The sequence below is a fragment of the Pantherophis guttatus genome, chromosome 2 (assembly GCF_059756535.1).
Source record: "Pantherophis guttatus breed Tessera chromosome 2, ASM5975653v1, whole genome shotgun sequence".
NCBI lineage: Eukaryota > Metazoa > Chordata > Lepidosauria > Squamata > Colubridae > Pantherophis > Pantherophis guttatus.
In genome coordinates this window covers 174,511,092-174,533,203 of record NC_142064.1, presented here as the reverse complement: position 1 = coordinate 174,533,203, position 22,112 = coordinate 174,511,092, and the positions used below count along the sequence as shown (strand labels likewise).

The 22,112-nt window shown below is 37.7% G+C and overlaps 1 protein-coding gene and 1 long non-coding RNA gene across 5 annotated transcripts in view; one reads left to right on the top strand and one right to left on the bottom strand.

The window, feature by feature from the left end:
- Positions 1 to 22,112, bottom strand: part of CACNA1A (calcium voltage-gated channel subunit alpha1 A) — a 360,780-nt gene that overhangs the window by 23,505 nt on the left and 315,163 nt on the right. For 3 of the 4 annotated variants that reach the window (XM_087887342.1, XM_087887340.1, XM_087887341.1), the window contains 7 exons: positions 19,544 to 19,649; positions 19,053 to 19,160; positions 16,536 to 16,636; positions 15,707 to 15,816; positions 14,837 to 14,975; positions 11,534 to 11,647; positions 5,494 to 5,529 (listed from right to left, as the gene is read on the bottom strand). In XM_087887342.1, coding sequence (XP_087743468.1) covers positions 5,494 to 5,529; positions 11,534 to 11,647; positions 14,837 to 14,975; positions 15,707 to 15,816; positions 16,536 to 16,636; positions 19,053 to 19,160; positions 19,544 to 19,649 — 714 coding nt within the window. The remainder of the gene's footprint in view (positions 1 to 5,493; positions 5,530 to 11,533; positions 11,648 to 14,836; positions 14,976 to 15,706; positions 15,817 to 16,535; positions 16,637 to 19,052; positions 19,161 to 19,543; positions 19,650 to 22,112) is intronic. The other variant, XM_087887339.1, reaches the window with a different exon arrangement.
- LOC117658913 (uncharacterized) overlaps positions 6,027 to 22,112 on the top strand; it is a 96,555-nt gene continuing 80,469 nt past the window's right edge. The window contains exon 1 of the long non-coding RNA XR_015732524.1: positions 6,027 to 6,083. This is a non-coding gene — a long non-coding RNA (uncharacterized LOC117658913). The remainder of the gene's footprint in view (positions 6,084 to 22,112) is intronic.

Below are 22,112 nucleotides of genomic sequence, written 5' to 3'. Positions count from 1 at the left end.
AAAAAATTATTATTATATCACTCATGAATTCAAGCATGGAGGTAATTCTGTAGAATCAGAATAACATTTAGTGATATTTTTAAGTTGCTTCCATAGTTTCTGCTCCTAGAAAAGGAGTTGAAATTTTTCTCCTTACCCATAATTGTTTGAATTATTAACCACGATTTTGCTCATTTTTATTATTTTTATCATTACCTATCTTGACCGTTCTGTGAACAGAAATATTGATGCCAATTGCAATATCATCATCCTTATTCACGTTGCCTTATCTACATATCTTTTGCATTATCTGCTATATTATGAATATAGCTGTTCCCGAATTATAATAAGATTTTCTATACTATCTTAAACAGTGTGACATGTAGTTTTACCACATTCCTTCTAGAAAGGAATGCCAGATCTAATTAAGTGCCTTAGTAGAAATATCTTTTTGAGATAATGCATTTTCAGAAGAACCAAAGACTTTATACGCTAAAAAGTAAAGGAGGTTCATATGAAATATGCCCTCAAGTGGCAGTGCATACAAAACAGCCATTATGATCTTGAGCACTCTATATAAATCTCTCATACAAGAATTGGTCAGGTAACAGCTACTTAAATGCTGTTCTCCAGACAAAACATGCCAAACTCCTTTGCCCAGTTTCTTCCTGCATATATGCTCTGGACCCTGAGACTTTATTCAAGTGGTGGCTTAGAGAATGAGGGCTACAATAGAGTGGCAAGCTACGGTGGGCCCGCTTCCCTCTGCAGAGGTCACTTTACCCTCCTTCTAGGTATTCTTGATAAGGAAGGAAGAAAATAATCGGGCTCCTCTGTCTGCAGCAATCCTATTATGAAAGGACTGATTCCTCCTTCTGAATAAGAGCCAGAGGAAGAATTGGGAATGGGTGAATGAGAGGAGCTCCTACCGGATGGTGGGAATGGTAGGGGAGGGTGCCTGTGGGTGTGTGAGATAGGGTGATTGAGGGCGAGTGAGAGTTCTGTGTGAATGTGTTGTAGTGTATGTGAGTATATTGCAGTGTGTGGGAAGATGGTGGCTGGTGAAGGTTGATTCCATTCTGGAGCTTGATTCCATTCTGGATTGTACCTGATAGTCATAGGTTAATCCCAGGTAATTCAGAGTCCATCATGGGACAATGGTCATGGCCATATCTGATGTTTCTGTTGGAGGAGTGGCTGTGTGATCTGAAACTGGGGGAGTTCTTATTTTCTCTCCTCATGCTTAGCCATGGGTTTTTTTTAATGCCATTATGCACTATAGGGAGATGCACCCATTAAATCAGGTTCTAGGACTGTGTTGTCTATGGTTCTGGATGGGGTGGTACTGCCCTAGACAAACATGGTATGCAATCTGGGGCTCCTCCTAGACTCACAACTTCACTCCTGAGCAGGTGGAAGTCATGTTAGGAGGGCCTTTGCACAGCTCTGTGCACCAGTTGCACCATTTCCTGGATTGGAAGGGTCTTCTCACAGTTTTATGCTCTAGTTATCTTCACCCTGGACAATTATAATGTACTTTACATAGGGCTACTTTTGAGGGAGTATCCATGAGCTTCAACTGGTGCAGAATGTAGCAGTGCAGGTTGTATGCTCTGCAAATTGGCTGCCAGTCTGCTTCCAGGTCCAATTCAAGGTGCTGGTTTTAACCTTTAAAATCCTTGAGGGCATGTAACCAGGTTGTCTGGTTACAACCTGGTTACATGTCACTCTCCAATTACATCAGCCTATCCTTAAAAACCTCTAGTTAAGGAGCACTCACAATTTCTGGAGGCAAGCCATTCCACTGATTAATTGTTCTCAAATATCATACAAGACTGGATTTACTTTGCCTTTTGCTATATTTCTGTTGTTGTTTTAAGTTTTAAGCATAATCTAGCTAAATTTTAGGGAAAGAGAATTTTCTACTCATAAGTAAACAACAATGTGTGTCTTAATCTCACAATGTATTTCTTACAGTGTGTTCCATCATTATGTTTGTGCAGAGCAAAGATCAACTGGACAAATAAACATCATCCTGGAAAAACTAATATTACTTCCCTATATGATATAGTGGAAGAATTTGCTTAGATCTATTTGTCCTTGAAATACCAAAAAAATCAATTTCCTAATTCCTTATACTATTTTGAACAAGTAATACCAAGCTTGGAAATAGAATCTTGAAGTTCTAGGCTCAGGTCTTCCTGAAAACCCAAAATCCCAGCCTCCTTACTATTCAGCTGTTTCTGATCCACAGAGGAAAAGAAAAAGAAAGAGAAATTACTCACTTGTAACTGCTGTACTTTCTGATGTCTTTCCCCTTTTCCCACCTAGAGGGACAGATGCATTTACAACCAGAAGCCTCTTCCCAACAGAAAACTGTTGTGGTTGTCTCCTAAACACGGGACTGATATGCATGGTGACCCACAATTGGAAATAATCAAAGATTGCAGAGTTGCTAAAACCTCCTTTGTAAACTGCAATTTAGAATCAGTGTTTTTGGATAGTTTTCTGAGACCGATGGAAAGACATGACAATGAATGTCTGGGGAAAGGGCTGAGAATGGATTGAGATTATCTTAAAGAACATCAGCTACAAGTGAACAAGCTTTTCTCCTTCAAGATGTCCTGTCCATTCCTAATGGGATGCAGGAAATGAGAACAGCAATCTCTCTTCCAAAATGGCAATTTCATGGGTAAACATAATGAAAAAGACAGCATATGACAGAACGTTACAACTATATTAAAAATGTAATACAGAATGGTAGAATAAGTTAATAAGGTAAAGGCAGAAGAGAGAGATTATTGCATTATCTATACCTAATCTCTTCTATATTGCATTTCAGTCTTTCAGTAGCACATCCTAAAATAAAAATATTGACTTCTTTTCAGGAACAAAGGACTAAGATTTCTATAGCTGAGAAAGGATTGTCATATCTCCAGAGGTTTCTGTTGCATTGCTTGCTTGTTTGGGGAATTGTTCTAGGGCAGTGATGGCGAACCTTTTCGGCACCAAGTGCTGAAAAGGGAGCGCGCACATGCGTCTGGGTCGCAACCCGGAAGAGGAGCTGCCCAGGACACATGCATGCCCCCGAAATGAACTTCTGGTTTCAGCTACTGAACTTCCAGTTTCAGCCAGCTACTCTTCCGGGTTTCTGGCACGCATGCCAGTGCACATGCTCACGCAGGAAAACGGAAGACCAGCTAGAAGATCTTCTAATTTCCGGCACTGCCACATCAAAAAGGCCAGCTGATCGTCATGCGCGCATGCGCACCAGAAACCCGGAAGAGGAACGGGCGATGCCGGGCATGCCAGGCGACATGGCTCCGCGTGCCACTTCGGCCACACGTGCCATAGGTTCACCATCACGGTTCTAGGGTAATAGATTTACAATTCTTTCATAAATGTTAGTAAGCATATAATGCAGAGTCATAACTATCTCTTTTTCACAGCTGAACTTTGCAACCCAACATTTAATTTAATTCTGTTTTATGTTAGGACCACTAAAATATTAACTATAATTTGCTGTGCAGAATTCATCAAATTAACTTAACACCATACCAGTAACTCTAAATTATTTTTTTCCTGAGATATTCAACATTGTGTCAAAAAAAACCTGTTAACTAGTATAATTTCACACTCCATTTTAAACTTACATGGCAGTCTTTTTAATATTCATGTTATCATCTTCATCTTCATCTTCGATGAGATTATCACGCTAAACCTATAATTTTATAACGGATTATTCTCTTTTGCAGTTACATAATGGTTACTTATAGAATAGCTTATGATTATTGATTTAGAATAGGCACACTATCCATCCTAAACTTACCTGAAGAAAATGTTCAAATAAAATTTATAAGTCTTGTTGTCCCTGTTAGAATGATGTTTGGTACTTATATGTTAGGAGTTCTGAAGCATTTTCTTTGTATTAAAGTCATAGTAATAAGGAAGGTAATTAGTTGGAAGAACTCCATCTATAGATTCACCGCATAGAATTATTTTGGGAGCTGATGTTTAATGGTCATGTCATATCTATTATGCTATCAGTTCACCAAATGAAGGCAATGTAAGCCAAGTATCAACTGCAGAGTTTACACATATAATAGAGGGAACAAAAACTCAGTGCTGCATCTTTGTTTTCTTTGGCAGTCTTCCATGTCCCAAACTTGTTACAGAAACCAAGGGAAACTTTCATTATATCTAAATGTTCTCACTTCTGCCTTTGGAGCAGGGCTGTCAAACTCATGACTCGCAGGCCAGATGTGTCATGCGCTGGCCACACCCATGCCTAGTTTAGCAAAGGGGAAAAAAGTCCCAATATGTCACGTGATGACGTTGTGACGATGCGAGTTTGACACCCCTGCTCTAGAGTTATTGCGGTGAAGAAAAAACCAGTAGACAGTACAGTGAAGGGTTGTGAAAGGCCTGGCTAAATGTACTTCTGATTCCTCAACTACAAATGCGCAGCTAATCATCTTGCACAAGAAAGAAAGGCAAATGTTCTACGATTCAGGATGTATTAGAAACATGTGAGAAGAGCGAATAGGTTTTGTTTCAGGTATTAACTTTTTCTTCTCCAAATTAAAATAGAGAAAATGGTAAGAACTGACGGGGGCATCTAAGGGACACAAATAAACAAAACAAGATCTTATGCCATTTTAAAATTGAAGTGATATATAGCAAAATCATATGGATATCCACTGAAAAAGAATTTCCAATGGAATTAATGGGGTAATTTTTGGAAAATTTTTGGATTTAGCATATCGTATAACTGTCCAGATATGTGATTGAGATACTACTGACAACTGTGTTTAAGATGTGTATGATGAAGTAGATTTTGGACTATAAAATCTTTTAAGATGCCACAGACTGGTCACTAGTAAAGTTATTCATAAGGGGAGGAAAATCTGGCTGGTGCAATTACTGGTTTCTTCATGCCTTCTAAGGTAGAAAGTTGAAGGAGGAATAGAACCTGGGTTAGAATACCTGAAGTATTGTGGGATGATATGGAGCTATGCAAATTAGGCTCAATAAACAAAATAAAAATCTGATCTATCTTAGAAGCTCCCTTTCCTAACAGAAACATTCCATTAAACCACGGTAGCCACAGAAAATTCATTTGCCATTAAGCTAGGGGGTTTAGAGAACTATTTAGTGACTACTGAAACTAGCATGGTCGACCACAGAGGCAGGAATTGAATAATGAGCATGGTTAAAAGCAGAGATAATGGAAGAGGGAAGGAACAGAGAATAAAAGAGTAATTGATGAGAAAGCCTAATGTAGACATAAGGACAACAGAATCATGGACTGGAGAGAAAGATGTGCCCGTATAGCACAATGTAGCAATGAGGAAAGTCACCATGTGGGCTTCAGGTTGAAAGAGTAGAAAAGAAAAGTGTGTGTAAGACTAGATGGACACATAAAATTGGCAGCTTGCTACTTTGAGAAGCCCAGGGGAAGGGAACTGGAGGCAGCGAGCGCATAGAACCAGGAGTCCAGGCTGCAGTACATACACTGAGATTATTCCCTCGCGGTCGCGCCTTCCTCCTCTGTCGCAGCCATACAAGACGGTGCACACAGAAACGGGAAAGAAAGAGAGAGAAGGAAATAAATATAAAAGCATAGGGAAGTATAGGACCAAGGGGAAGGGAGGAGAAACTAGAATATAGTACTGTAAAGGGGTGGAGGTGGGGGGGGGAGTGTAAGGAAAGAATAGTCAAGTTAATGTCATATTTATGCATAAACCAGTCTAGCCCAGTGCCGAAAAGCTCATCTCCTCCTTTGATTACTTCAACCAAAACTGACAAAGTTAGACATCACCACAAAGGGACAGGCAGTCTCAGAAGGGATGAGTTGAGTAATGCTGAGCTGAGCAGAGCAGCAGAGATAACAGCAAGGCCCCATATCTTCCCCCAAACATGCCGCAACAAGCCCCAGCCATTGGAACCGTCAGCCACCGTTAAAAGCTGCAACATTATGCACAAACCAAACATGGACAAATACTCCAGCCCACAGTTTTTGAATTTTCCCATTTCTTCTATTTCAGTGTTTCCAGTCCAACCCAAGAGAAGCAGATTCTTGCTTCAGAAACTACAGAAAATCTGTAAGTAGGGGTTGATCAGTGGAAAAAAGAAGAACATTTATAAAATCAGAAACAGAAAGATGTTGAGAAATTAAAGATAGGAAAACCCATTGCTTATATACTATTTGTTTGGATTTGAAATATTATTTATATCCTGTCAAAATATTGATAGATTGATGAAAGAGCTATTGTTTGGTGGAAGGAACTAATAAGTAAAATATGAATGATTATACTGCCTGGTTTATCTAGTAGGCAAGGTTGGCAGAGTCTGCTCCCATGGGTGTTTTTTGAAGGATCCAATTCTTGAATTGTGTCTAACCAATAGAAAGGCTGTTTTATTTGTCGGAACTGTATAAATAACCATTTTCCTTTGAAAGGTTATATAAAGCAGCACCAGCATAACTCCTCCTCCAAAAAGGAGAAATAAAGATATGTATGCATTTGCATGTATACATGGATAAGTGTATATAGATGCAGATTTGAATACTATTAGGTATTATAGCATAATTTGAAAAAAAAAAAAAGACTTGCCATGGTAGAAAAAGACTGTGATCTAGTGATTCCTGAACATGCTGTTTTAACCAAAACAGTCTTTCACCGTACAAGCATGAGGTGATGGTGATATAAAATAGGAAATTAAGAAAGAGACTTCTTCCAGATGGTCACAAACTGAGAAAATAGCAAACAAATGCTTTTATTTTCTTCATTGGTAACTGCATTTTAATTAATCACCCCTATTTCTGTCACTATTATTAGTTTGACCAGTAGTAGTACCCTCACAAATATTTCCACTAAGTGGATTTTTCAGAGTGCTTTATTTGAATATCTAGAGTAGTAAAATAGAAGATTTCAGGGAGATGAATTAAACTTCCCTGAGTGAAAACTGTTATACTGAATGTAGGAAGACTTGAAGCTCATTGTGAAATTTATGGTGACTACAGCAACAAAATTAAAGAAACCTGCCCTTGTCATATAAAGTATTAAGATGGCATCATCCTAACAAGCCAAAGACAAAATGATACTTTAGAGCAAATTAAGACTGTTAAAAGAGTGTAGCCTCTTGCAGGTGTATCTGTAAATCTATCTATCTATCTATCTATCTATCTATCTATCTATCTATCTATCTATCTATCTATCTATCTATCTATCTATCTATCTATCTATCTATCTATCTATCTATCTATCTAATGTCTATACTGCCCATATTACCTGCATGGCTCTGAGCAATTCTTAAAAGAAATAGCTCTGTTGTAAAACTTCCTAATATAGTTTGAATTATTTCAAAGTGTTACAAAAAACGAAGTGATGAAGAACATATACAAGAGCTTGAGTTTTCCAGTCTCTACTATTTTTCTGAGTTAGAAATAGTGAAAGAAGTATTTCAAAACTATCTCCTTGTCTGTTGGATTGTGTCTCAGAGGGCACTGAAGTAAGTCCAGCTGCAAACTGTATATGCAATGTGATTAGTATCTTCAGTGGAATATTTCAAAAGCTACTCTATTTAGAACAGAAAAGTAATGTAGAATTATTCATGCCTTTCTCTGAGGAGAATTTGTAAATGCAGTCACTAAAGACACTCCCTGGGGTAAAGGTTGAAGTTAATAAATTAAATAAGATAGTAATAGAATCTAAAACTGTATTCATTTGATTAGCATCAGCCGTTTCAAGATAGTTTTTGTATGGGTATTGTTTACAAAGTGTCAATTCAACAGAACTACATGATGAGTCAACCCTCAATTATATGTTGGATAAGTATTTACCAGCAGTAACTATTTGATTTCCTTTAATTCTTACAAAAAACCCCCAAAGAACAATAGCAACAACAAAAATTCTATAGCACTGTCCAGGACTCATCTCAGCCAGAGAAAAAATAGGGCTGTCATGGAGTCCTTATGGTTCCTTGAAGCCATGATGTAAGAGAAAAGGCAACACCACCAAATGATCAAGAGTTCTAATGATATCATTGGGCAAGGAAAAAAGGAACATGCATGTGTAATTAAGGAAACAGAATTACCAAACTTGAGAAGACCAAATATAGGCAGCGTGGTGATGTGGTAATTATCACAGAGTATTACATTTGCTTAGAAATACTATGACCTTCTCTGAGATGTCTTGGCTGAGCCTTACTTTGAGCTGTCACTGTGAAACATTTAATATTCATCTTCTGTCCCCTTAATGCTCTCTGTCTCCGAGATTTAGTGATGTGAAGCAAAGCTCTTTGAAAAGAGCAAGGGAGAATCAATACTATTTGCTGCCTTCCCTACAAACAGGACCTATTATTTTGCACCGCAGTCCCCATGATTAGGCTGTGTAGAAAGCAACTTTCCTCTAGGAACTGGTTAGACTACTGATGGATCAGATTACATTGCAGGCACTATTAATCCAGTACTAGTACTGAATCAAAGTGTTAAGATTTTCTCCTATATTTTCTTAATATGCAGTATTACAATATTATTGATGAGGTACCCTCTGCTGAGAATACTGAAAATCAAATGCTAGTCTAAATTAAAATGCAGTTTGTCCAAGATAGCTTTCTTTTGTCAAGAGATCATCATGGTGGGAACCTTTAACAGTCTAGTACAAATCAAAGGCAACTGCAGGAGTGGGTAAACAATGAAGCAAGTGCATGCCATTGTGACACAAACTCCCTTCCTTTAGAATCGGTGTTGTGATGTCACAAGCACATATGTAAGGAGAGGAGCTTGCATGGCAACATTGTGACGCTCATTTTGTTATTTTGAAGGCTGCTGAATTCTGTGAACACTTTGATACATATCAGATGAACTTGGCAGTGGTTCCTATTATATTCAGCCAGTATCAATGACTACTATATGATGACTAGAGATTGCAGATTCCAACATATCTATCAAGTTGGGAAAGACTGTTAATATGATCATTATATCTGCACTATAAAGGCAATGCCACTGTTTTGTAGTTAGGCTGCCATAGCTGACGTTTTCACCAAATTCTGACTCTTTGAGATACTTGCAAATTAAGATGTAGTCCCTCCTGCAGGAAGCAAGAAGTATAGTTGTGCAAGAAATGTTGCAGATGGTACACTTACTTTGAGCAATTTCTTCAAATAACAGTATGCCCAAGCTCTCACTTGCACACATATACACAGAAACATAAAGATGCTTAGCCTGTTGGTATAACAGTAAATGCTTCTACATAGCAGAGCATGCTAAGAGCGACTGCTGCTTGGCACATGCTTAGCAAAAGAGCCCCCATACTCAAGCTCGTTGTTTCACCCTCCCCACCCTCAATCTAGCACAACACTGATTGCTGAGATTGCATCAGAACCTATAAAGTTTGCAACTATAACACATGCTGCATGCCAGATCAGGAAGAGAACATTGTTAGCTGGACAATAGCTGCTGAAGGTCAGAGCCTTTACTCTGATAGGAGCTGTGCTGTGACAGGCCATATCCAGGTAGCTTCCCAAACTTGATAGCTTTTTGACAGCTTTAGCTTTTTCCTCCACTCACCATTAAAGATGCAGAGAGAGGGAACATGACTAGCATAACAAAACAACCCTCTACAAACCAATAGAATAAAATAAATTTCTAGTTTGCTCACAGTACCATTAGAGTAGAATTTGTGCATCCAACCAAGGATGCCAAAGGTAACAAAAATGATTATTACCATCATAGGACAGCAGCGGAGCAGGTATATGAGCCAAGGGAAACGTAATTTGCAGTCCCCAAGTATTGTAGAATGCTCCATTGGACATTACATAAAAGTAAAAGAAGGCAGCCCATAAGGGCGCTTGTGAGAGAATTGGAGAAAGGAGTACTGTGAATGCTGTCTTGGCTCCTGAATTGAAGGCAGGAGATAAGTCTAATAAATAAATAAATATCTAAACTCCTTTATTCTTCTTATGACAGAAATTTAGCATTTTTTTCACCTTGGATCACACTCATATGTGATATCTTGAAGTAAGATTTGTTTATTTATTTTGTTAAGTTAGTAATTTTTTAAAAAAAACATTTCTTAAGAAACACAGCTTGCCCGCATCATTTACTGTTTTAATTCTTGGCTACAACATGAGCTTAGTTTGTTACTAGAGAACTTACATATGTGGTTTGGAATAAATGTTACCAATTACTGGGCACTAGTTATTGATGCAAATTGAAAGCAATATGTACCAATTTCTCAATGGTTGCAGACTGTTAATGCATCCTAGTGATAGTTGAACAGGTAACAGTAGCTTTGGAGTATAGGCAGGGCAAAGTGTCTGCAGATCTATACCTCTCATCATGCCCTTCTGTTTGCCAAGACTGAGAATGCACATTCATTTCTGTCTCTGCTGGATCTTCTGGGTTGCTTGGTCCTTTTACATTGATCACCAGCTTAAGAATAGAAGGCTGTAAAAGAATCCAAGAACTTCCCTGCTTAAGGTGAAATCTTGGTATATTGGGAGAGGAATGCTGTAGAGTTTCAGGCAGTGGTAGCAAGGAATGCTGACTTTGTGATATTAATAGGAGTTATATCAGTTTTTCCATCATCTGTGAATAAATACACTAGGGTAGAGTTAACTTCTGATGCAAGTAAAGCACACTTGTAATAATATTTTTTAGATGAGTTTACATTTATGCAGCAATATCACAAATCTCCTAGCTTAGGAGAAAAAGGCATCTTCCATGAATTTAATGAGATCTAAATGAGAGATAGAGTCCAAGAGGAAGAAGTATTGGTATATGGACATCTTCAGCCACAGATGGAAAAACACCAACCTATACCTGCCCCTCAACCTTGTCAGCATGATGCCCATGACTAAGTGGGATGGGAGAGTCCTAAAGGATAATAGATGCTGTGATGTGCAAAGGGGAGCGTATTTCATGTACCCCTTTCTAAGTTGATAAATGTATTACCGTGTTTCCCTGAAAATAAGACCCTGCCTTATATTTTTTTGAACCCTGAAATAAGCGCTTGGCCTTATTGCCATGTGCTCAAAAGCCCGATTGGGTTTATTATCAGGGGATATCTTATTTTGGGGAAAACAGGGTATTATAAAAAAGTCTGAAGAAATATCTTTTAATTTTACATTTATGTTATGATATCATGCCTTTTTCAAGTGTAATTCAAATGAAATATCACATTGAAAAGTAACCCTAATCTTTCTGGATGTAAGTAACAAATGATCTTGATTGTTTTTTGGGAATCATTTGTTTGGCCCATAGCTAGAAATGTGTTTTCATTTCATTTCTGATGTAAGAGCAAAGTGTTCATAGCATGATGATAATTGCTGGAAAGATTGTGTGCAGTCCTTATCTGAAGAACAGGACAGGAAGGTTGGGAAACATTCTTTCATTTTGCATCAGTACAGGCCCTAGCATCATTGTCTCCTTAAGTGAATAATACTTGTCAAAGACAATACCAATCTTAGAAACAAGAGGATGCTTAGATGAGGAAGTTATCATAGTTCTCAAGCTCAAACAAGGCACAAATTTAAAAAAGAAAACCCTCACCTGGTTTTCAGCAGGCAATCGTGGCATGGAGGCAGCTCTTCCGTGACCCTCCATGGGTAAATACTGATCACTATCTGAGTAGCCATCTTTTGCCATCTCCCGCATCTCTACAGACTTAATTAGACAAGGAGGATATTAGGATCAGAAGTCATAAGAAACAAATAGAAGAAATGCTATTCTTTTCAACAGCTGGGAAATTGGGAGAAACAGAAATAATAAACTCCAAAGTAAATATTAGTTTATTAAAGAGATACTGCAAATTTTAAAAATTACTTAGTTGTTGCTAAATATTTTAAGTGTTTTTTCTAGCACAGAAGATTTCATTATTTCATTATTCTCTAGCTCTTCGAAAGTTTTCTACCCGGGGTCAGAAGGAATGAACATTTGTTTCCAATACATGCATCTCTATGTCCCAAGGAACTTTAAAGACAAAACCAAAACACTGAGACATTCTTGGAGCTCCCAGAATACAGCAGCATTTTATTGGTACAAGAAAAATTATCTCCAAAGTACTTCAGCAAAGGAACATATATAAGTAATACAGGTACTCGCGCTATCTTCTATTGATATGATGACATCTGGAAAAGCCCTTAGACTACATGGGATAATTATAGACTGGTATAAAAAAATTAAGAAGCGTGTTCTATACATCTGGGGATATTTTAGGTTTTTTCCTCTCACAAATAAACTACTGCTAGTATTATATATATTAAGCTTACATCATTGAAATTATGAAGTCTGTTATTTATTTATTTATTTATTTATTTATTGAATTTCTATACCGCCCTGTTGCTAAGATTTTGCAGCTACATTTGTGAGATTTCAGTAGTTATTACCTGCATATATGGTATATATGACTTCTATTTGATATGATAATTTTGTATGCAGATAAGATTCATCTACATATACTGCTAGCTTCCTTGGATGTGAAAAAGCTTTTCATATGGGTCTAATCAAACTTATGTCTAAGTTTACATTTCCTATATAATTTATTTCTTTTATTATAATTAACTACCTTAATATATCCACTCATATTAACTGGCAATGTGGTTATTTTAGTAGTGCTTAAAATGCCCCAGGGAATTTGTTAGAAATGTTCTAATAAAGGAGAATATTTGTAGCTGAGGGTTGAAATGAGGGGTCCTTGCTGCTTTCTGAGCTTGGTTGTTTTTAGGATTAGAACTGATGATGTTACCTAGTTTAGGTAACAAAACTCCTGCAAGAAAACAGCCAAGCTCAGAGAGCACCAAGGACCCCTCAGTAGGAATGTTCCTCAATTCCATTAATTTTTAATTTTGTGTTATAAACTTTGGTATGGCAAGTAAGACAATCTGATGAAATTAAAGAAATTAGCTTAGCTGAATATCAATAAAGTGTTATTTTATGGAGATTATGTTTTGTTTCCCCCCCCCAATGTTTACTATCTTTATGTAAATACTACTAAATTTGTAAAAGTTAGTAGTACAAAAAATTGGAGTAAATCAAATATGATGCCAGTGACTAGAAAAGTCCAAAAGATTGTAGAGAGAATTGAGTTGTATATAATTGTCCAATAGCTACTACTTTCCCTAGGAAAATAACAACTCAATCCTCTCCCAGACATAAGCAATCTGTAAGGTCTTGTAAGGACCTGACAAAATCAGTAATATATACAGATAGTCCTTGACCTGCTACCGATCACTTAGTGACTGAAGTTATGACAGACCTCCCAAGGGCTACTTAGGAATTCGAAGTGCTGATCGAAGTCATGTGATTGCATTTTGGGTATTTGGCAACTGGCCCACATTTATGGCTGTTTGAACATGCTGCAATCATGTGATTGTAATTTATGACTTTTTTGCCAGAAGCCCATTGCAGACAAGGGATTTATATAACAACCATAGTGTTCACTGAATGACCATGGCATTTGCTTTACAATGACATATAGTCTTAAAAATCAGTCTTCACGTAGTGACTGTTTAACAACCAACTTGACTTAAGACTATATAATTGCAGGCTCAATCATGGTTGAAAATTGAGGAATACTTGTATGTGGGATGACACATTAATGCAGAATGTTGGCTGTGAGACGACTTTAGCATAAGAGGTAAATAGATGTTAATAGCCATCATTATTATCAAATGTATCTTACATTTGCTAATATATTCCCTTTGAATCAATTAATCACTACACATTATTATAGAACTTTTACTATATGCTGAACAAGACACATTAATACAAATGTTTGGAAATAGTTAATGGATTAAGACTGGAGGATAGGACTGCCTTATTACCTCAAGCAGGAGATACTGAGCATATGTGAAATTTACATATACATGCACATCAGTGGTGAAATGCTACTGGTTCGGGTGAACCGTTAGTAAAAAAAAGCTACCAGTATGTTTGAACTGGTATTTCCAACGATCAGCTGTGCTGCATGATTTATATTCAGTAGAAAGCAGGAAATTCTGCTTTCTAGCAATTCTAAATCGTGTGGCACAGCTGTTCCCCTCTCGCTGTTCTACTTACCTTGTTAAGCCTCCTTTTTCTGTGCGAAGCGCGCATTTGGTGCGCAGTGCATGTGCGCATGTGCAGTGTATGTTTGGCATGTATTGTGTGTGTGCAGCGTGCTTTTGGCACACTGCATGCGTGTACAGCATGCTTTTGGCACACACTGCATGCGAGCGCACAGTGTACTTTTGGCATGCACAGCACATGCATGCGTGCATTGTGCTCTTGGCATGCACCGTGCATGCACGCATGCATTGTGCTTTTGGCGTGCATCAAGCATGCACGCACTCAGGCAGTGAACCAGTGGCAATCCGTGGAGGATTTCACCACTGATGCACACGTAATTTCTCAGAATAAAACTTGTGAAATGCACACAGTTTGAGTATTGTGCTTGTGAAGGTCTGTTTTATTTTTGAAGCTCTATTAAAAACACAAACGAGATGAATTCATACAATATTAGACAAGTGAAAGGAAAAAATGAACAGTCTGCTTTCACCACAAATACAGTTTGCAACTCAACGTATACTTATTGTATTGTGCTATCAAAGTTTCATAAAGTAGTTAGAATGATGATACAATAAACTGCGGTTATGTGTCACTCAAATAAATACTTAATCCATATTGGCTTAATCAATTTCTATCTTTTGGTCCTATGATCTGATGGAATATAGAACTTCTCACTGTAAACAAAACTTTTCTGAAAAATTCTGCTATACAGCTGGCTTTACAGATGCATGATTGGCAGGGACAAGAAAAAGAAAGAGTAGAGATAGATAACTGCCAGTTCAAACACCTTGCTGGCATACAAACCACCTGGGAATTGGTCCGGCTATTGGGTATTTCCTCTAAGCGCCCCCGCTCTGGGCTCCAGGTTCCTGTCTTCTGGAACATCTCCTGTGCTCTTTGTGTGACCCATGATTCACTTTCCTTTATTCCTCCTTCCTGTATACTCCTGGAAATAGATAGAAAAAGTCACATTCCAACCATACATCTTCCGAACTGTAATGAATCTATGTGCAGAATCACAATCTGTTTATCTGTCCATTCCCCAACCATTTATAACTCATGTGTAAATAAAATACAAACACCTTTAAGTTGCCCTTACTTTTCTAGATCTGTGTTGATATTCCAGCAATATAAGTGGCTCTATTTATACTGCTAAAAGATGACCATTGTGGTCTCCAGTGTATTGTACCATATCATCTTCACAAAAAAGGCTGGAAGACTGGGGAGGGGCATAGCAAGACTTGCTGAAATGGGAAACTGACTATCTTTATTGACTACAAAAGTGCATCTCTGAGTTTCTTGATGTTAATAGTAATGTGATTGTGGTGATAACATTGTGTCAGCTGCCATGCCCTATGTGGCTTTTGAAGGCTAAGTAAATAAAAATGTAGCTCTCAGTTACAAAAGAGCTCCCAGTCTCTAGCCTACAGTGATTGGTAATGTCTTTACAGAATTTCATATTGTCATCTGTCAAGTCCTTTTTGTAGATGTCATTGATGGAATGTTTTGTCCTCAAAGTAGGGCACAGATTTACTGACTATGATCTTGTTTCCAATGACAGAATTAACCATTCATTGAATTTCTAATGCACTAGTAGTAGCAATGGTTCAGTAAATGCACCATCTGAAGTACTTGTTTCTGTATGGATGGAACTGTCCTATATAAACTAGGACTCACATTCCCCCTCCTTGATCCAATTGAGAGGAAGGAAGGGCATTTTGTCCTTGACCACCTTCTTGGGATGGAGAAGGTGGTTCCATGCGCTGGAACATAAGTGGTGTCCGATTCTAAAGGGAACAGGATGATACAAATATTAAAAAAACTTGGAGATATTTTCTAATCTAGACATTATCAGATCACCTTTTTTTTCTTCAGTAAATTTCCGATCACTTGAAAAACTGTTAGAACAAATGATTTACTGTTTGCCTTCCAACTTTGTAAACTTGAGAATATGAAAATAATAGTTCTAAGCAGATTTTACTCATAAATTGGAAAAAGGAAATCACAATTATTATTATGTCATAACTTCAAACAGTCACTAGAAAGAACAACTTTTAAATTATTTTTTTATTGTGCATCTCTGTTGATGGAGTTTCTTGGCTCTCTAAAACATTTAATTAAAGACGGATATAAAATTATATGGATTTGCACACACACATACACACATACACACACATGCATACGCACAAGTGATGGAATTTCCTACCCAGGCTGTAGCACTTTGTGAAATGTAATTTGGTCCACCATGAACCTGTCCAAGATTTGTTGTACTCCAGAAATGCTTAATTAATTGCATTTAATGAGTTGAATTGTAACCTAACATGTGTAAATAATTAATTAGGAGTAATCACTGTAGAAAAACATTACCTTCTTTTTAAAATTTTAAGATTATTTTTAAAATACACATGATTTGCTGTAAACAGAAAGCATAAAAAAATCATTCACCAACATTTTCAGATTTGGGAACGGTAGCATATTTTTTTTTACATTTACAGTTTTCACATACCTGCTCCTCCCGCATGGCCTGCAGCTTCTTAGCCTTACTCTGGCGGTAATACTCCATGATCATCATGGCTGCATAGATTTTCCCCACTGTCAAGTCAGTAGCTGCAAAATAAAAGAAACAAATAAAAATGAAAAACATCACCCTCCAGCTTAGTGCTACAAATTGGCAATTCTCCAGTCTTTAGACTCAAATTATTTGACCAGTGGCACTCTCTCAACTAGTTCTATATAGGGATACTACACCAGTTGTCCCAATGGCTATTTGGAAGGGAAAGGAAAGTCTAGTTATTCAGACTTCGAATATAAACCATCACATAATGAGGTGCAGTACAATATAGCCTTGAATAGTAAATCTAATAGGAATATTTTATGAAACAGTAAACTGCAGGGATTTGTTCCTAGAAGTCACGAGTAGGGGAGGGAGGAGGAGGAGGAAGAGGAAGAGGAAGAAGAAGACTTTATATTCTGATCTGTTATAACAATTTTATGCTTTGCAACAACATACAAAGTCCTGCTTTTCTTCCAGAGTAACGTTTCTACCCTCAAAACGATGCTATAGGGCACTGCACACCAGAACAATTAGACACAAGGACAGTTTTTCCCCAAATGCCATTACTCTGCTAAACAACTAATTCCCACAACACTGTCAAACTATTTACTAAGTCTGTATTACTATTATTCTTCTCATCCTTCCTAGTACCTATCTCTTCCCACTTATGACTATAACCTTGTTGCTTGTATCTCTATGATTTATATTGTTTTATTTGTTTCCTAGTATGATTTGATTGCTTATTTAATAACCTATGACTATCACTAAGTATTGTATCTTATGATTCTTGATGAATGTATCTTTTCTTTTATGTACACTGAGAGCATATGCACCAAAGACAAATTCCTTGTGTGTCCAATCACACTTGGCCAATAAAGAATTCTATTCTATTCTATTCTATTCTATTCTATTCTATTCTATTCTATTCTATTCTATTCTATTCTATTCTATTCTATTCTATTCTATTCTATTCTATTCCTATTCCTATTCCTATTCCTATTCCTATTTCTATTCTAAATCAATAAGAAGCAAATCAGTGGCTAAGCACCTCAGAAAACTCCTGCATTTTAGAGTAGTTTTCTGTTCTATCCCTCTCATATTACAATCTAATCAGGGGTGAAGTGTAGTCTAAGTGAGGACATTTCAGAAGGTTTTAACTTATTGGTCATCATCCTAAGGCAGTGTTGGCGAACCGTTTCGGCACTGAGTGCCGAAATGGGAGCGTGTGCACGCAGGGGAGTGTTGGAAACTGGAAGAGCAGTTCCTAGGTGCGCATGCATGGGAGTGCCGGAAACTGGAAGAGTAGCTCTGGTTTCTGGCATGCGCATGTGCACCAGTCACCTGGTCTTCCTGTTTCTGGCACGCATGCGCATGCAAAGACCAGCTGGCCAGCGCGCATGCGCATACCAGAAACCAGAAGCTCAGCTTCCCGGCATGTGCATGCACTCCAGGGAGCTGCTCTTCTGGTTTCTGGCACTCCCACACACGTGAAGACCAGCTGGCCAGCGCGCCTGTGTGCGCTGGAACCCGGAAGAGCAACAGTTGATGGTTGATGTGCCTGGAGAGATGGGTCTGTGTGCCACTTCCGGCACGCATGCCATAGGTTCGCCATCACGGTCCCAAGGGAAGAGGAAAAGGTATGTCAATCTAAGTTGAAGACTTAGTACAGGCTTGTCAAACTGATGGCCCATGGGTCGGATGCGTCATGCTCAGGCCACTTCCACCCCAGCACTGCGATACATCATGATACGTCACATGATGTGATCAGGTTTGACACCTGTGACTTTGGATATAGGATTTCTCCATAAATACATAGGAAAATAGTGTGAGCTATTGAAATACCTAGTGAATATTTCAATGAGAAGATAGTGATCTGTGCCATCTAGAATGGAAAATTAGACAGCCCTCCCTCCCCCAATTCTAGGATTGCATATCTCTGGCTCAGAATTAAAGGAGAAAACAGTGCCTTAGAACAATACACTAGATTAAAAGCGATTAGGGACATTTTAGCTAGCTTTTTTGATTTTGGAAAAAGGAAATAAATATTTGTGTAGTTATCAGGTATAACCACAAAGCTGAAATAAGTTACAATGAATTTCAAAAAAGGAATCCAAAAGCTGATACTGGTAGTTAAAAATGGTTTTTAACATAATATTATTTTTAATGCTTAAATGGTTTATAAAGAGAGTCAGGATAAAGATGAAGATATGAAACTATAACTATGTTCCCTCTGGAAGGATTATAATAACTAAGGTAAAGTACTGAATTAGAAATTTGTTTTTAAATATTTCTTTCATTAGCTTTATGAAAAATTTTTTTTGCTCAAAATAATTTTCTCATATGTTCTTATTTATTATGATAGGATTATAAAGTAGTATTTGCATACTGAGAAAATGACAGAAAGGTAGAAACAGATAGTGTTGGCATAAATAAGGCTGAGACTGAAAGTAATGATTAAAAAGTTCTTACATTTATGAGGGGTGACCAGAAGATCTAGAGTTTTCTGGGATAGGTTGGGCCAGATTGCCATCATCTCTTTTCTCAGTTCAGCATCCATCTGCTGTTTGTCAGCCCCCCCTAGAAGATTCAAACCAGGAATGAGAGGAAAAAAGTATTGTGTCAAAAGAAGAAAAAAACTGAAGCAGATTACTACAACAAAAAGTCTCAACAGAACTGTAAACTAGGAATTATTAATTAATCAATGAATTAATAATGCACATGTGAAAGTATTTTTTTTAAAACCTGATGCTCTCTTGCCTTCCTGAAGCTGTCAACACTGCAGAGTACTTATTCTGCATCAATTTCCTCTATTTGTATAAGGCATTGCCATAAGCACCATTTGTATTCAACATTACCTCATTATTACTATTAGTATCTGAAAATGTGCTTTATTTAGTCTCATTTCCCACAATACTTTTATTTGTCAGCAAAATAACTGGCTCTATGGAAATGGCACTTGCCTTTGGCAATCTTGATGTCAAGGGCAGTCCTGATCAATGCCATAAGGGTAGAATTGAAATGGACCGTGTTGTCGTCTGCCACCGGTAAATCCATTCGTAGTAATCTCTGGAGAAATTCAAGCAGAAATGTGTGAATCTAGGACCTCCTTCACTTTCCAGTTTGTCATGCACGGAGGAATATAAGAGCCTTGGGGAGAACTCTGAGTTTAGAGACTTTTTCCTGTGTTGTCTCTGTTATTCAGATTATCCATACTAATGAACTACTGTTCTACTTCATTTTTCTTTCACCCAACATTTTCTATGCACAGATGCTATGGATTTTCCATCAGCCATGTGGAAATTTTGTTAAAAATAATTCTACATAATAATTACATAAAAGTCCAATTGACTACGAAGTATGCGGCTGGAAAGTTCATTCCATAACAATACTTGGAATCTATTCTTACATTAATGTAGCTAGGATTGTCTATTAGACTATCGAATCTTTGGAAGAAACCAATACTTACTGTTGTCTAAAATGTATTATGTTGTTTTTAGCAGAGTTGAAATTGTTTTTAGACTTCTGTTTTAACCCTTACATTCTGCCGCTGTATATAGACTATAGATTACAATACTCACAGCTCTGCTTCTAGACTTTCCTCACAATTGCTGACAAAATTCAGGAATACTTTTCGGGGTCCTCACTAGAATTCACATGATGCTTTACTACCATTCTCAAATGAATTCCATCTTCTAACTCCCACAGAGTTCTCCCCTCAGAGCTCAGGTTGTGTCTATATTTTAAAGTAAAAATTGTAAAGTAACACAAAGTCCCATCTTTTCAAGATAGCAGCAGACAGCAGCAGTAAAGGGATGGGTTCAAGGAGAATGCATTCAACCATTGACCAAGAGCAAGTTTTGTCAAATGTGCAAGATTAGAAGCATGCAAAAGGAGCATGCAGCATGCACATGCATCACAGCACTTCACAGTGTAAAGGCATCCACAGAATACATATTGAGACTCATTCATAGCTCGGATATAGGTTGATCTATAGGGAGAGATCCAGACTGTGGGCTCTTGGTGCAAAAAAATGGGTGCATCCTTAACACAAAAAAGGAAGAAATGAAACTGGCAGATCATAGGCCATGTGCCATTCCTCTGAGCCAAGGCTATGGGCTGGAGATCACACAAGATGCTCAGGGTGGGGCTCGATTAGCTAGTGCATTAGCTGAGATAGGCTGCGGACCAATGGAAATGGGGGTTAGACAGTAACGGCTTTGGGAGTTTGTTAAATGTCACTGAACAGAGGTGCACAGGATGATAGGTAAGATCAAAACAGGGAAGGAAGAAAGCAAGAGAGAAAGTGGGAGGCACACATACAAGTGATGATAACACATTCAGCAGAAGATCCCTCAGGAACCTCATGTCCAGAAAACTTGTAGATCTTGAAGACCAGCCTGCACTGGAGGCCTACTGAAAAAAAGCTTACCCAGGGTTTGTGCTTCTGCATTCAGCATTCCCTCTTTGGCAATTTGTTAAGAATGCTGCCTGTTCCCTTACATTCCTTTGTGTTTTTCAACTGTTCATCAACAGGCTATAAGCTGGTGTGTAAACTCCAGTTCTGTCATATAATTCAATCCAATTTGTCAGAGATAATCCTTTGCTTCTGGCCACATGCAAAGTCTTGTATGGAGGCGAGTGGTGAGTCACTTTCTAGATAGGATGAGGTAATAATGTTCCCAACCCCATCATTTAGACCATTCCTTTGTATTGTATTTTGAAAATTAATTCACTGAGGATTGTGGGATGGCACTTCAGATATTTTGGCAGTTCATCTAGAATAGTTGTAGAAATTATAATTTTATTGTGCAGCCAAAATCAAATAACTACACAACATAGGAGGATTCAGCTATTATTACTCACTAGTTGCAGTCTCCAGTATTTCATATGTTAACAAGTTACTCCTGCAACTGCTGTATAATATTTCCCCATAATAGTAATGCTTTAATTTGAGGACCAGCAGTACTGTCCTGGATCACATGATAAGCTTTCGCTGAAACATTATCACATTAAAGCATTCTCATTCTACCATAAAAACTGTACGGATAAAGCTTTGGTATAGCATTAAGTTGTGAATTGTTTTTTCTTGCTTCTGTTCCAATTAAACAAACTTTTTTCCAACTTTGTTCTTGCCCTTTTTGTTCAATCAAAGAAACATCCCAAAGATGTTTTTATACTGGCCCAAGTAATCTCAAGACCTGCTAAAGCATAACCTCCTTCACCAGATTGTGTGTACTTGTACTTTACATAATTTCACTCATAGTCTTCAGCTCCTCCTTACTGAATTTGAATTTTCTTGTAATTTTTTATTTTTGTAGTACAGAATGCCCAAGGACAATAGCTTAGATTCTCATGCATTGGAGCAAGATGGTTTAAGCAAGTTAAGGGAGATGAAATGTCTTGTTATGTGTAGACTCCAGATCTGTAGGGGACTGAGCCTTTAAGATTGTTATTTGATACAGAAGGAAGTTTGTATACTAAGGAATAATCATAGCAGAAAAGAATGGGGAATGATGGATGGTACAGGCA